Source organism: Musca vetustissima, unplaced genomic scaffold (genome assembly GCF_032173495.1).
Source record: "Musca vetustissima isolate MV318-11 ecotype Yass unplaced genomic scaffold, APGP_CSIRO_Mvet_v1 utg40072, whole genome shotgun sequence".
Lineage (NCBI taxonomy): Eukaryota > Metazoa > Arthropoda > Insecta > Diptera > Muscidae > Musca > Musca vetustissima.
Window position 1 is genome coordinate 6,179 of NW_026878117.1, and position 16,511 is coordinate 22,689.

The 16,511-nt window shown below is 34.0% G+C and overlaps 1 protein-coding gene across 1 annotated transcript; it reads right to left on the reverse strand.

Annotated features, from left to right (window-relative positions):
• Positions 1-12,596: 12,596 nt before the first annotated feature.
• On the reverse strand, positions 12,597-15,295 carry LOC133322920 (uncharacterized). The gene has a single exon (XM_061531871.1). The coding sequence runs from the start codon at positions 15,276-15,278 to the stop codon at positions 12,597-12,599; it is 2,682 nt and encodes an 893-aa protein (XP_061387855.1). The 5' UTR covers positions 15,279-15,295.
• Between the last annotated feature and the right edge of the window lie 1,216 nt (positions 15,296-16,511).

Consider the following 16,511-nt stretch of genomic DNA (forward strand, 5'->3'; position numbering starts at 1 on the left):
AAACATATATTTAGGTTCAATGTGGTGGTGTAGGTTTGTGGTAAGTAAGAGGTTTTGGAAATTCATACTACTGTGTGCTAAATTTGTACAAATTGAGTTGTGGGTGAACCGATAAAGTTGGAATCGTGATAGTTAGATTTAGGATCACTGTGGGGGTGCTGGTTTGGGTTAAGTAGGAAGTTTTGGAAATTTGGTACAATTTGAATTGTGGATCAACCGATAAAGTTGGAATCCTGAAACCTGGATATAGGATCACTGTGGGAGTGTAGGTTTGGGGTAGGAAGGAGGTTTTGGAAATAAGTACAACTGTTTGAATAGTGGTGAACTGATACAGTAGGAATCCTGGTTGAGGAGGGTACTTATGGAAATAATGTGTGCAAAATGGAAAATTTGACTTGGGTGAACCTTTAGAGCTCGAATCATGAAATTTGGTACTAAGTGGTACTCAAATTTAATTTATGGTCGATATTAATGTGTGGATTTTTTTTCTGAAATATGCAGTTTTTTTCTGAAAATAATATAATATATTAATACATTTTGAAATACTTCCGACATTCGCTAACGAAGTTGCGGGCATATGCTAGTAGGAGAATAAAAGACCTCGTCTCCAGATTCACACGAGTAGATGAGCGAATTGCTATAATCCGTACATAAATCTTATTTGTGCCCATGCTGCGACGGAAGACAACGATTAATGCATCTCGATCTACTGATCTTTCTCCTGATTAATCAAATTGATCATATTGATCATACGATCGATACAATGAGCAAATATCGATTCGCACCACTATATTGTGGGTGCGATCCAATGTAACACGGAAACTCGACGTCGAGTTGCAGTAAAAGCAACATTTGACAACCAAAAACCACCATCAAGATACCCATAGTACGATCGGGAGTGTCGTATGCTACTGATGTGAAAAACGCAGCGCGTAGGGCAACCCTGCAGACAGTAGCAACACGTAATACGACGGAGAATTATCGGGAGAAAAGTAGAGAAGAAAAACGTATTTTCAGAAAAAAAAAGAAAAAGAAAAACATGAGCGTGTCGAGATGTACAGGAGTCAGAATGAAGTCCTGCAATTTTACCAACGAGTAAAACACCAAGCCGAAGGCTATGGTGCAGGCACATCCTCCTGTAGAGATGAAGATGGAAACCTGGTGGCAGATACATTTTGCTTGTTGAGGATGTTGATGGAGTATTTTGAAAAGCTTCTTGTATCAAATAGTGGCGATGAAGAAGATACCCCAGAACCAATCAAATATGACGGTATAGATTCCAATTAATCGATTACCAACCGAACTATTTTAGCACGGTGATCAGATGCTGGTCAGGAACATGCACCAGCTGATCAGTGCAATTTGGCTAGAAGAATGCATGCCCAATGATTAGAACCTCATCATCCTATATCCCGTGCACAAAAAAAGGAGACAAGACTATATGTGTCAACTATAGAGGAATAAGTATCCTTCCCATCGCATATAAAGTGTTATCCAGCGTGCTTTGTGAACGACTGAAGCCAATGCGGCTTCAGGCCACCAATAACCAGATTTTAGACGTATCGAGCTGCAGGCCATGTTGTGAGAATGGATGAAGATTGCCCAGCTCATGATCAAGTAGAAGACACCATCTCGGAAATTTTTTTTTTCAAATTGGATGAGATGCGCGCAAGACAGACGCGCTTGGAAATATTTTTTTATGCTCGGCTTATGGAACAACCGTTCAAGTCAAAAGAACGATGGGAATGGCAAAACAGAGACACACTTTGAAAAAAAAAATGAGTTTTGGACAAGAAAATCGATTTCTGAACTACCGTGTGGATGACGCTAATTTGAGCCGATGCGTGAGAGCTCGCATTGTTCCAGTGCATAATTGTCTTATACACCCCCATCCTTATGGTTAATTAGGGTATATACAATTTGATACGCAAAAATTTGCCTACGGACAAAATCAATTTCAATTAATTTGGACTCGATTTACCAATGCCCGCTGTACACATGAGAACTCACAAAGGGAGCAATCCAAATTTGACTGAAAATGTATTTTATAATATCACGTGAACGGACTATTCAATTTTAATTAAAATTTAATTTTATAACCATGGTTGTATAACGTTGAAAAATAGACCTATCGGCCAAGTTATTCTCTCACCACAAAGGTCAACATTTTGAAAATTTGTAACTCTCATTTGTAGCTCCCAATAAAAATAATAAAACCTGTGTGTAATTCCGTAGACCTTCGCAAACCATAGGCTGAGGGTATATGTCCGTCGATAACACCGATTGAAAATTCTTTTACTTTTTTTCTTAATTTCTCGAAGAATTCCATCAAATAAATTTTTGGTGAACCACATTGAATATTCAATACCATTCCGTAATATTCTGACATATGACCAGTAGGTCGAACAACATGTTAAACTTTTTTAAAAGGGTCGGTAATTAACGTTATTGTTTTTGACGGACCGTCTATCATGAAGGCATTTTTTAAGTTATATATGATAATTCGTCGTCGCCATACATCTTCTGAAAACGAGTTTTTTTTTGCGAATTGATGTAAGATGGCTCCAGGCATCACATAGCTTTTCCTAGTCCAAAATATATATTGTATCTGCTGACATGGTAGAACATGTCTTCAAAAGCATACAAATATCAGAATACAGATGCCACATAAATTCGATAATTTGGAACTAGTATTAAATAAGCTTCCCTATAGAATTGTTTCCAACTTCATTACGTAGTCTTCGTATGATATGTATAATTACTTGAAGTATGCAACCAGTGTTAAAATCCCTTCATTCCCAGACCCATTTTTCCAATTACTACTTACCAATGTCATTGCATTTTCATTAATTAAAATCGTTTGTTTTTTTATATTTTTGTGAAATTTTTATTTTTCTTGAAATTTTGTTTGTTTTGTCTTATGGGATTTACCAGTTAAATAATTTTATTATTATTATTATTTGATTTCTTTATTTAAATATACTCTCTATACGGTTTGGATTTTTTTCTTTTATTTATATATGTATATAATGACTTAAAATCTGCTTAAAACTAATTGTGTTTTTGGTTTTTTCTTCTCATTTTTTATGTTCAAACTAAAACTAAGTTTTGTTTTTTTTTATTTATAATTAATTTTAAAATCTAATTGTAATACTATTCATTATTATTATCAGTTATGATATTTTATGATTTTCAGTTTTTGTGATTTTATTTACTTGTTTTTGTTGTTGTTTTTGTTCTTATTATTACTTATTTTTGGTTTGGATTTAAAATGTTCAGAGAAAATTTATGAAATATTATTTCATCATTTCATTTGTTTTTTTTTTTGTTTTCCTTTTTTGCGTTTGCATGTTCTGGTGTTAACAATATTTCTTTGTTTCGGTTTACTTTTTTTTAAAGAGGAAGAAATGGAATGAGAATTTTTTTTTTTGTTTTGATAACTATATATTTTGCAATTGTTATTTTTTGTTTTGTTCCATTTGTAGATTTTCGTTTTTTCTGGTTGTTGTTTGGTTTTATTGTTTATTTTCACAATTAATTGTTGCATTATTGTTGTTGTTGTTTTTTGTTTGTTTCATTAAATGAAATATAATTTAATCAAAAAGTAATTAAATGGTAATTTAAAACTATAACAAATTATTTTATGACTGGCAGTTAAGCATGAAAATTTATGTTTGTATTTAGCACCTACAAAGTTATAATCGCCTTAAAATCTTTGATGGAAAGGAAAAATGGAAAATAAATGAAAATCTAATTAAATTGTTTGAAAATAAATCACACAATAGCAGTATGCAGGAATGTTAACAAATAATATTGTTCTTGACCACTGTGACGTATTATGTATGTGATTAAATTAAAAATACGCCACCATGTCTCAATATGTATACCCTTACCACCAGTGTTGTAGATCGAAAAATGTTTTTCCGCCCAAAATTTCCCCTAAAAAGTGTCTAAAATCAACAATTTATGCCCAAAAGGTCAAGATTTGAAAAAGTATACCCTGACGGTATACATTAAAAGTGCAGCATGAAGATGTTGGAAAAGTAAAAAAAAAAATACTTTAAAAAAGTTTTTTAATATATTTTTTTAAGAATTTGTTGTAATATTTATACACTCAGCCTTATGGCGTATACACTTTGCTACGGAAAATGTATCTCATCAAATTATTCGTTTTAGAACCTATGTGTCTTTGGACCAGTGGTGGGCATAACTAAGTGAGAGTAAATGTAGGTGAGCGTTACTGAGAATTCATCATCAAAAATGGCTGTGGAAAAGAGAACAATTGAGACCCCGTTTTTATCATTTAATGATTTTGGGAAGTTTTGAGAATCAATGCATTTCAGACAATTTAAAGTTCACTTTCAAATGTCCGTCTGTCTGGGTGGTGTTGCACACGAAAACTTTCGAAGAGAGTAACCGATTTCATCCAAACTTTGCAAATCATAATGTTTCTTCCAAACTTAAATAATATGCGGAAATGGGGAATATGAAACCACTCCTTTTGGTACCTCTCCCACCAACATTTTGGTAAACATAATTTTATAATCTTTGTATAAGCCTGCATAATATTGGAATATGGTCCATTACGGTCCACACTTCTGTACATTAATATTTTGAAAATTGAAGCGAACTTAGTCCATCGTAATATTTTTTTTTAGCCTAGATAAAAATCAAAGATTGGATACATTGGTTCACTTTTTCTCATCCACTTCCCGGTTAAATTTCATTGATTTCGGAATATAGATATGTAATTTTATTCCATAAATATTAACCAGTCATTACCGAAAACTATAGGTGTCACCCTCATACGAGTATATACATCATAATTTTTACTATATATTTAAATGTCAACCACTCCTCTTTGATATAGTGTCACCTTCTATTGCCTTCGTTTTGCGGAGTATTTTTTCATTTTTCACACAAAAGTCTTGGACCATTGGACCCGCCCGATATTCATGAGAAAATCTATGCTTATTTCCAGAGCAGATTTTGATCTTTAGAAAAAGAGACAAAAAAAATAATGGTGGTCCATTTGATCCCCCAAATATTAACCGGTCTTCACCCTAAACGATAATGTTGTGTTTGTGCAGAACCTACATGCATGGATCAATATTACGCCTTTTTTTAATTCTTGGGCCTATAATATAACTCAAAACATCGGTTAAACCAAATATAAAAATTAAAAAATACCGACATGATTGAAACAAAAAATGCCAAAATCCGCCCAAGTTAAAAATTTTAGATTTTTAATGCCCACTTTTGGGTATAAATGCCCTTTTTCGGCAACACTCCACAGTGGGAAAAAATACCGATCTAGCGCGCAGAAAATAAAAAAATGAACTTGAAGGAAACTTTAAAACATTAATGCAGTTTTAAAGCAGAGTGTTGAGAGTACTTAAGTCCGTATAAAATAATCCGAATTAATAAGCTAGAACTGAATAACGGTACATTTAAAATATATATTTTTTCCAGTGTTAAAATTTGGTGTAGGAAGCTTTTTAAGGTTTTGTTCAAATAAAATTAAAAATTTGTGAATTTTGTTGATATAATTGATGAAATATGACTTGGAATAATTCACAGCATAGCAGGTAAGAAAAAAAACAAGTTCAAAATGTTCGTCCTAAGGTTCCAGAGCTGCTGGTGTAAGCTGCTCAAAACTGTGATTTTAAACTCATGCACTATTTTAATAAGGAGACAACGTCCTTAATCCAAACAGATGTGAATCTTATAAAGGAACAAATCGGAAATATTCTAAATACAAAAATAGACATAGTTGTGGAGCACATCTTCCATTTAACAATGATCGACGGCAAGATATTTAGTGCTATATCGGAATCATCTACGCAATAATGTGAAATTTGCGGTGCAACACCAAAAGTAATGAATGATTACAAAAAAATTTCGTCATTAACACCAAACATCAACATATACGAATACGGTCTGTCTACCTTACATGCAAGGATTCGATGTTTAGAATGTATATTGCACATTTCATACCGACTGGTTTTGAAAAAATGGAAAATTAGGAAAGGAAGGCACGTATCATTAAGGATTTGAAGATATGCACATTATTGTTGACACACCTAAGTCAGTATCCGGAATAATAAACGATGGCAATACTGCTAGGCGTTTTGTTTTTAGCCAACCTGGCTTGGCATCGGTGATAACTGGTGATGATGAAAAATTAATTAAAAATTTTAGTATCATCCTTTCAACCACGGCCTGTGGATATGCTATTAACGCAGAGTCTTTTAAATAACTTACTGAGGAAACATTTATTCTTTTCGTTTAATTATATCCTTGGTTCTATATGCCTTCAAGCATACACAAAATATTAGTGCATGGAGCTGTGCAGCTTTGCCCATGTGCAGCTTTCCCATAAGAATGTTGTCTGAAGAAGCCATGGAATCCAGAAATAAGGACTTTCGGAACTACAGGGAACTGTACACCAGAAAAATTAGTCGTGAGGAAACAATGAGGGATCTTTTTTTTTTTTGCTATTTTCTTCTGATCCAAAAATATCAAGTTTGTCTCGTAGTACATCTCTTAACCATCGATATAGTGAGCCACTATCTGAAGAAGTCCTTAAACTTCTGGAGCATCCAATGCTACCAAATAATTCAGATCAAAACTAGGATTCTTCAAAAAAATGTTTAAATAGCTTCAAAATAGTAATTTTCACTTAAAAATTTAAGTTTTTTCTAAAAAAAATCGGCACTTAGTGGGTTAATAAAAAAAATTGCCAAATTTTTCATAAAATACTTAAAATTGTCAATCTAAATCAATTCTTATCCAAAATATCGATAAACATACAGTAAAACATCTAATTTTAATTTCTGCTCGCTAGATCTGTTTTTTTCCCACTGTGCAGCGCAATAGGGGAAATTTAACAAAGGTTTTTCTCTTGATCACTGTGACGTATTATTATACCCTCCACCATAGTATGGAGGGTATATTAATTTTGTCATTCCGTTTGTAACTCTTCTGAAGGAATATTCTGAAATTTCCGTCCCTATAAAGTATATATATTCTTGATCAGGGAAAAATTCTAAGACGTTTTTCAGCCGAATTCCCTGAAATTTGCTAAATTGGGTTCTTATTGGGTACTAAATGTCTCCACAAAAAACTATAAGTATAGGTCTACTTTTTCTGGTAGCCCCCATATAACAGTACCTCCTAATTTTCAGTAGTTTGAGGGTTTTGGTCGTATTTTTCCACCGAATTGGTTGTAATTTAGTATTTTGAGTTCTTAATAGGTACCAAATCTCTCCACAAAAAATTATGAATATAGGCCCTTTTTCGGGTAGCCCCCATATAAGGGTACCCCCAATTTTGGATATTTTGGGGTTCTTGAGCGCGTTTTTCAACCGAATTCGCTGCAATTTGGTATTTTGTAGTCGTATATGGTAACAAATCTCCCTAACAACACTTTTTAATATTTGCCCCCTTTTTGGGGTCGTCCTCATATAAACCTTTTTTAATATTAAAATAGTTATAATTTTTTCCGTGTTTGGGTTTGGTTCTAAGACTCTGTTGTAACCCTATATATATATATATATATATATATAGAAGGAGTGAACCGATATTCCCCATGTTCGAACTTGAACTAATTTTGGAAGAAATAATACGATGGGCAAAGTTGGGATGAAATCAAAAATTTTTGAAACAAATTTGGTCCAAAGAAAGATGGGGTCTAGGACCAATATTTGAAACCATAATCGGTTTGTAGAAATGTCGGTATAGGTACACTTTTTGGTATGTTCCCTATATTTTTATTTCAAGTACCTGTCAGTATATCTATGGTGGAGGGTATCCCAAGTTCGGCCCGGCCGAACTTAATGCTTTTACACTTGTTGATGTTATTAAAATAGCAATACGCCACCATGTGTCCACATTTATAGCCTCACGACAGTGTGGTGCAGGGTATTACGTATTTGTATATATGTTTGAAACTCGCTAAAGGAAACGAGATCGGACATGCATAAATCGCCTCAGATGTCTGTGTAAACTTGTTCGGATAGTTTGAATATACTCTTCTGCTTAATGGTTTTAAAAGAAATATTTAATTTTAAGAAAAACAATTGTTAGTCTTTCTTTATATAGGCCTATAAATCCACCTCAAAAAAAAATCTCGTTAATTAAATTTTGTAGAATTGCATATTTTTCCAGTAGTCCTCTAGTTGTGTGCTGAATTTTCAAACAGCTAAGAAAATCAATAAAAAAGCAAAAATAAATGTATATTAATTTAAAACAAAAATAAAATGGAAGTAAATTAGTTTTACATTTTTATTTGTTTTTTGTTTTTATATTTTCCTGCTAAAATTCCAAAAATTGTTTTCTATACTTTACAAATGATGCATTTTTTATTTCTTTTGATTCTACATATATAGACTAAATGATAAAATGCTGTAATAATAAATATTTAAATGTTATATGGCTTCGTCATTATACATTAAACAAAAGATTATATATTGTTGATGTTTTTTTTTTTTTTTTTTTTTTTTTTTGTTTTTATGTTTGCTAATGAAATTTCTTTTTTGATAATTAATTTGCATGTTAAGCTCATTTGTATGGTTTTGTTATGAAATAAAAATATATATTTTGTTTGTAATTAATTTTGTAAAATTATCAATGACATAACTAACCAATTATTAATATTTAAATATATTTTTTGAATTTTATACAATGCATAATAATATTGGTAATAATAATGATAATAATAGTTTCAAGAACACTTATTTGATTTGTACTAGAAATTAATGAATTTTTTGACATCGTTTATATTTTTTTCTACTATACACACGTTGTAAGTTACACAACCCTAAAAATATAACAAATTAAATACACATAAATTATTTACAAAAATTAGGTTTATATATGTTTTGTATACACAGTATTTTTTTCTAGCTATGGAAAAAATGAAATTATATCAATTTTTTACATTTAGTTGTTTATTGGAAAAATATTGATTTCTTATGTGTTAGATTTTTATTCATTTTGTTTGAAGTTTTATTTCTGTTTATTGTTTTTTGCTAAATTGTGTAGTTTATTTTTCAGTTTGCTTTTTCTAATTCAAAAAAGTATATCCTTTACAAGAGTGATATATGTTTTTCAAAGTTTTTAATTTTTTTCCTTTCAATTTACGCACATTTTTTCATATTAGATTTTATATAATAAATTTTACATGTTTTTGGTTATTTGAAATAAATTGGATATTGGTAGTGAATTTTAAATTATATTGCCTAAGCAGTAGAGTTATCAAATTGATAGAATTTTATACTGTCGAAAAATAGGATTTTTTTTGTGACGAATCTTGCAAACTGTGTGGTAAACTAGTAGAAATCAAATTCCATATTTATGAATATCACAAAATATTGTCAAGGGTCAAATAGATATTATTCGTCCCTTTAAAGAACATTTTTAAATATATGGTCAAATATTAAAAAAAAAACTTTAGGTCTTTGTGTTCTTCAGAAGGCTTTATTAACTAATGTAGGTATTTGTGTCCGGTCAAACCGTTCCACCATGAAGAATCAAAAATATAAAAATTCGGGAGCACAATGAGTGTCTCCATATATTTTAGAGCTGGCCAATGGATATATATTATATTAACTGATAAAAAAATACTAATTTACAGTTTCTACAGCTTAAATATTAAAAATACTGTGAAGAACGGTGTCAATGAATTAAATCACTGCCAATTATCGTTCAAAGACGGAGATCGGACAGTCGTTAAAAAATTATGACACAGAAAATTAATGAAACGTGGGAATTGATACCGGAATATCGTCATCTGGCATACCTTCTGAAGAACACAAAGACCTAAAGTTTTTTTTTTTAATATTTGACCATCTATTTGAAAATGTGATAGTTTATATCACTATAATCCTTCGGCAGTTCTTCCACTAGCATACATTCGATTCTGCTTGTATACTTGGTCGTAAAGGGTGTATTGTTTGAAAATCGCTCAAAAAATTCCATGTTCATTGGTGCCGTCGCGGTGCTATATAATGCGGTTAAAATATCAATTTAATGACGGAGCTAGGGGAACAAAGCAGCCATCGACGGTGGGAGCCGTAGTCGATCATATACTCGATAGAATGAACCGATGAGACTTTGCCTTTATAACAATTTGTTATCATTGATAATTTGATAGTGGTTCACAAAAAGACTCTTGTCGATTGGTGCATATACATTTTGCAGAAATGTGATAAAAATGTACATGGGATCGGCACAGATGCTAAATTATGGATCTATACGTACAAAAACACAAAACAAAACAACAATCGACCGTGTGTACTTTCGAAAACGATTATCACTGAAAACGATTCTTGGATCTAGGCGTATGAACAACAAACAAAAAAGCAATAAACCTTGTAAACCTTCGTAGAAGTTCGAAATCCAACGAAAATTATTCTTCAATGAAGTATTCAGAAATTTGTGATTTCGAAAAAACTGGTCATTCTGAACGGCATACCATGAGCAAGAAAAGATGAATCATTGTACACTATGAAAGTGCGAGCTTCATATATAGTCTTAAACAACTGTACAGACCTGTGTGACGTCCAATTTTTTCAATCACGTTAATAAAAATCTTCCTCGGCAGAAGATGATATTGATGCGTTATAAATGTGCTTAGAAAATTGGTTCAAAGCAGAGTAATTTTGGTCGACCTTCTCGTGGAATTAATGGGCTGTCTTCCATTTTAGGTGGTAAAATTCTCATTGGGTGGAAAACCTCTAATATGTTGTTGATATTTTGGGTTATCATTGAGTGTAAAGATTGCCTACCAAACGTCTTAATATCGATCAAACCAAAAATTCTCGATATCGCTTTTGTATAGTCTCTATAGAACCGCAATTCCAATTTTTGGAATTTTGAGGATTTCAGACACCTCTTCCAACCGAATTTTATACCTAAATATTTTTTATTTTAATTTGGTGGGATATTTGTCTTAGTACAGATTAAAAAAAAATTGCCTATGGCCAGGCATATGCCCTATGTAAAGATATCCCAAATTTTCGGTATTTTGAAAATTTTCGACTAGTATGTTCAAAGTCCCCTGGGTGTAGTTTGGTGTTCTCTTGACAGCATATAGGAAATAAAAAGTTTATCGGCACCTCGGATTACATCAAATTACTAATTGGGGTTATATAAAGATGTGTATTTGTTCATTCATTTTTACATTTCATTAAAAAGGTGTTGATAAAAAATGGCAGTGGAATCAAACAACTGAATGTGTTTTCTATATTTTCGCTATCTTCATTATTGAATACTAGCATATTCCCGCAACTTCGTTAGGGAATACGGGAAATATTTAAACATGTATAAACATATAGTTTTATTTTCACAAAAAAATTACATCTGTTACAATAACTAAACAATCCACACATTTAATTAAATTTGAGTACCAAATTTCATTATTCGAGCTCTGAAGGTTCACCCAAATCCAAATTTTACCAAATTTAGTTCAATTTAGCACACATTATTTCCATTAGTACCCTCTTCAATAATCCAACAAAACACCCCCACAATGATTCCAATTTCAAATTTCAGGATTCCAACTCTATATTTTCACCTACAATTTAAATTGTACCAAATTTAGTACAGAGTAGTACGAATTTTCTTCCTACTTAACCCAAACCTAAACCCCTACATCCAAGTTTCAGGATTCCAACTCTATCGCTTCACCCACAATTCAAATTGTACCAAATTTAGTGCACAGTAGTACCAATTTCCAAAACATCCTACATACACCAGTCCTACACCTCCACAGTGATCCTAAATCCTAATAAATTAAATTTGAGTACCAAATTTCATGATTCGAACTCTAAAGGTTCACCAAAATCCAAATTTTACCAAATTTAGTTCAATTTAGCACACATTATTTCCATAAGTACCCTTTTCAACAATCCAACAAAACTTCCCCGATCCTACACCCCCACAATGATTCCAATTTCAGGATTCCAACTCTATATTTTCTCCCACAATTTAAATTGTACCAAACTTAGTACAGAGTAGTACGAATTTTCCAAAATTCATACTTAACCCAAACCTAAACCCCCACATCCAAGTTTCAGGATTCCATCTCTATCAGTTCACCCACAATTCAAATTGTACCAAATTTAGTACGAATTTCCAAAATTCAAAAATTCTAAAATTTAGTACAAACTAGTACCAATTTCTAAAACGGCCAAATTTCTCAAGTGACAAGTAAAATAACTTGGAAAATGTTGCAAGTTTTGTGAACGGTCATTTTACGCGGTCATTATTTTATTACCCATATTCACCACCAATATCCATTTCAACCATTCTTATGAATTATATATTTAAAAAAGGAAATATATACAGGAATTATAAATTTATTAAATTTTCATTCTCCATTTTCCTACAATAAAATCTAAATTATTTCATTTTCTTCTTATTTTTTTATTAATTATTCTATTTATATTTAATTATTATTTATTTTATTTCATACTATTTGACAAATTTCTACAAGGTTTTCTGTTATTATTTAATTTTTTAATATAAGCTTTCTTTCCTTAACTTAAAACCACCATTTATTTACTCACTATTTACACCTGGGTCCCGTAATACTAGAGCGATACAAATTCATTTCCCGTATCTTGGTGACTCTTGCTCGTGGAATTTTTGTTTTGACCCGAACTTAACGAATTCCCCGTTCCGGTTGTTGCCGCCGATCCTCCTTGCTGTTGTTGTTGGCAGTCTTGTTGTTGTTTATTTTGTGTAGAATTCTGTTGACCCTGTAGAATGACTTTGGTGGCGGGAGTTTTTGTCAAGGGATTACCCTCATTGAAGAGAGTCTCACTCTCCAGACGTTCTTCGTCGGGCAGCGATAGCGTGGAATTGCCACTGGCCGTTATGCGCCGGCCCATGTTGTCGTATTTAAGGCAACCCAAACCCGTTGCTGTCGCTGGTTTACACAGCGGTCGCAAGGGTGTGGCATCTATGGGCGGGCTAGCACAGGCACTTCCAGGAGCTTGTAGAGCGGCCGACATACAACCACTACAAGGTTTGGAGGTAGCATTCGTGGACTGTGGCTGCTGCTGTTGCTGACTGTGATGGCATTTAATCGATGGCGGCGGAGGTGGTGGTGGCAGACCTATTAATTCCGTTTGATGTTCCTGATAGCCTTGACTGTAGCTTGTATCCAAATTGTGATAGGATACAATTTCATCATGGGTATAGAGGTTGGTTTGCGGCAATTGTTGGTGCTGTTGCGACTGCAGTGATGAGTCTTTTTTCAGGATACCCCTTCGTTGGGTATTACGAGGCAGGGTGGCAAAGGAGGTGACATTCACCATGGAGGAGTTGTTGGTGGTAACAGTTGTTGATCCTCCTCCGGAAGATTGTTGTTGTGGTGGTGGTGGGGACATGGTATCGCTGTTACCCCCACCGCTGCCGCTGCCACCCATTGTTATGGCTGCCCCTGGATTATCTTGTATTCTCTTGGGTATATTCAATAAATCCGGATACATATTGATATCTGTACCATCCAACATATCCTGAGTAACTGAGACACTTATAAATATATTGCCATAGGCTGGATTTGGTACAATGTTGGAACAAAATTCTGGTGGTGGTGGAAATACTCCAACATTCAACGGGAATTCTTCGGGTATTTGATTGTGATGAGCTGCCGAAACGGCCGATGCCATTGACGTTGGTATACCGACAACACTGCACGAACCATCTGCCACGGCCATAAGCTGCTGCTGACGTGTTGCACCCGACACACTTGTGGGTGCCATATGTGAGTGATGTTGTTGTAGCTGTTGCTGATGTGTCATCTGATGATGGCCGACACCACCGCCACCACCCATCATAATGGAATGATGATTGTGTACATTATTTCGATGATTATCAACCGAATGGATTTCAATGGGCTCAAAGCCTATTACCGACTCCGCTTTACTCATGGCCGTGGCCGTACTGTGATTGTTGTCCAAACAACTGTCAACCCGATCATTGGTTGTGGTGGTTATACTCAAGTCCAGCAGCTTTTTCTCCTGGTCATTGAAACTGACACTGGGCTTAACGCCTGTCTTACTGGGATGTCTCCGCTGGCGTGTGGTCCTCTTGCAGAGGCACACAACAAAGGAGATTAAAATCAATAGGAAAACAGTTCCAAATGTTCCCATAATTAAACCGAAATACCAAAATGTCTCGGGGGTCTTAACCAAAACATGTTGAACAATTTCCGTTAAGTAAATGCTGATATTCTGCGAAGCCACTCCCACAACATTGGTGCCGGTGCAAACATAGGTCCCGGCATCCAAACTGGTCATATTGAATACTGTCAAATTGTTCCACAGCTTATCCGATGCCACATTTTCTGCCTCGAACATGACATTATCGGAATCGAGAATCTTTCCATTTAGCTCCCAGGTAATTTCCGGCAGTGGATCGCCATAGACCAAACAACTAAAGGTGGTATTGCTGCCAATTTCGATATTTTGAACATCTTCATTATTGAATATTTCCACTTTGGGGCCACAGCCGAACTGCTCTTCCTCCACCTGGTCCCAGGTGCGATCTTTATGTTGTGGTGGCCCTTTGCACAGCAAACTGACACTGTTCAGCCGGCTGTTGACATACCAGCTACGGAATTTCCTCAGTTTACAATTACACTGCCAAGGATTCTCGTCCAACACAAGAGTTTTCAAATTAGCCATATGTTGAAAAACATATTCACTCAAACTTTCCAGTAGATTATTTTTCAAATATAAAAATTCCAACATATTCAAATTTGCCAATGCCATCGGATCGATATACGATATTAGGCAATCGTGTAAATCCAGCGTTCGCAAATGTGGTAAAATGGGAAATTGATAGGCCACCAATTTCTTCAGCGGGTTGCCATTCAAATACAATATCCGCAAACGATCATTTCCCATAAAGGTGTCCTTGTCGAGCATTTCAATTTTATTATCCGATAAATCGATTTCCACCAAAATCTTAAGATCCTTGAAAGTTTCCTTGTGGACATATTGCACCTCGGATTTCTTCAAATAGATTCGTTGCAAATTTAGTAGATTTAAATTGGTAAACTCTTCTCGATTCAAATACGGTATGTGGTTGTCGTTCAACACCAACACCTGCAGTTCCGTGCTCAACGTTGTCGGTATCGTCGTCAACTGCAGCGAACTGCATATGGCGGATTTTTTGCCATTGGTCCATTTGCAGGTACAATTTGAGGCACACGACTGTGACCAATCATCTGCCAGCGTCGTTGGCAGATGAAACGTTACAAACATCAAGGAGATTTTGAGCGTTAAAGCAACTGTAAAGAGAGAGGGGGGAAGAAAGAAAATTGCAGGGGTTATTAGAAAGTCGCTTGGAAGGAATTACATAAAAATAATATATAGAAAACATCTACTAAAATTATCAGAAAAAATAAATAAAATAGAAGATAAGCCTAGATTTTTTTGATGTTCTTTGAAATCCTCGATTTGTTTAAATATTTTTTCAAAACAGCAGACCTAACCCAATATTTTTTAAAGGTTTTAAAAAGCCTATTTTTAAAGGTTCAATGATTTTGGGAGGCCAACAATAAGCTTAGATTTGTACACGTTCAAAAATCTACGTTCAAAATTGTATACCCTTCACCACACTATGGTACAGGGTATTATGTCTTTGTGCATATGTTTGTAACAGGCAAAAGGAAACGAGATAGACACATGGTTCCTTTTGAGAATATGCATAGAATCAGTTTTTAAGTCGATTTATGCATGCCCTTCCGTTTGTCTGTCTGTCCATGTTAAATTGTAAACAAAGTGCAGGTCGCATTTATGATCCGAATTGGATGAAATTTGGCATAGGTCACTTATTTGGCCCAAGGACGAACCCTATTGATATTCGGAAAAATCGGTTCAGATTTAGATATAGCTCCCATATATATTTTCGTCCGATTTAATGTAAATGGTGTACCAAAATCCCTATATATCTTTCGATTTGCACGAAATTTGGCATATCGTAATGAATTTTGTCTAGAATGATGTGTGTTAAGTTTCCTGAAAATCGGTCCAGATTTAGATATAGCTCGCATATATATTTTCGTCCGATTTAATGTAAATGGTGTACCAAAGTCCCTATATATCCTTCGATTTGCACGAAATTTGGCACAGCGTAATGAATTAAGTCTAGAATGTTGTGGTTAAGTTTTATGGAAATCGGTCCACATTTAGATATAGCTCCCATATATATTTTCGTTCGATTTAATGTCAATGGTGTACCAAAGTCCCTATATATCATTCGATTTGCACGAAATTTGGCATAGCGTAATGAATTATGTCTAGAATGATGAGTGGTAAGTTTGCTTAAAATCGGTCAAGATTTAGATATAGATCCCATATATATTTTCGTCCGATTTAATGTTAATGGTCCTATCGGCACAAAATTTTGCACTACGTACTGAAGTTATTATAACATAACTTGTGGCAAGTTTAGTTGAAATTGGTTTAGATTTCGATATTTATAGGTCCTTCAAA

Coding starts and splice junctions, on each gene's coding strand:
- LOC133322920 (XM_061531871.1), bottom strand. CDS start 15,278: ATGTTTGTAACGTTTCATCTGCCAACGACGCTGGCAGATGATTGGTCA.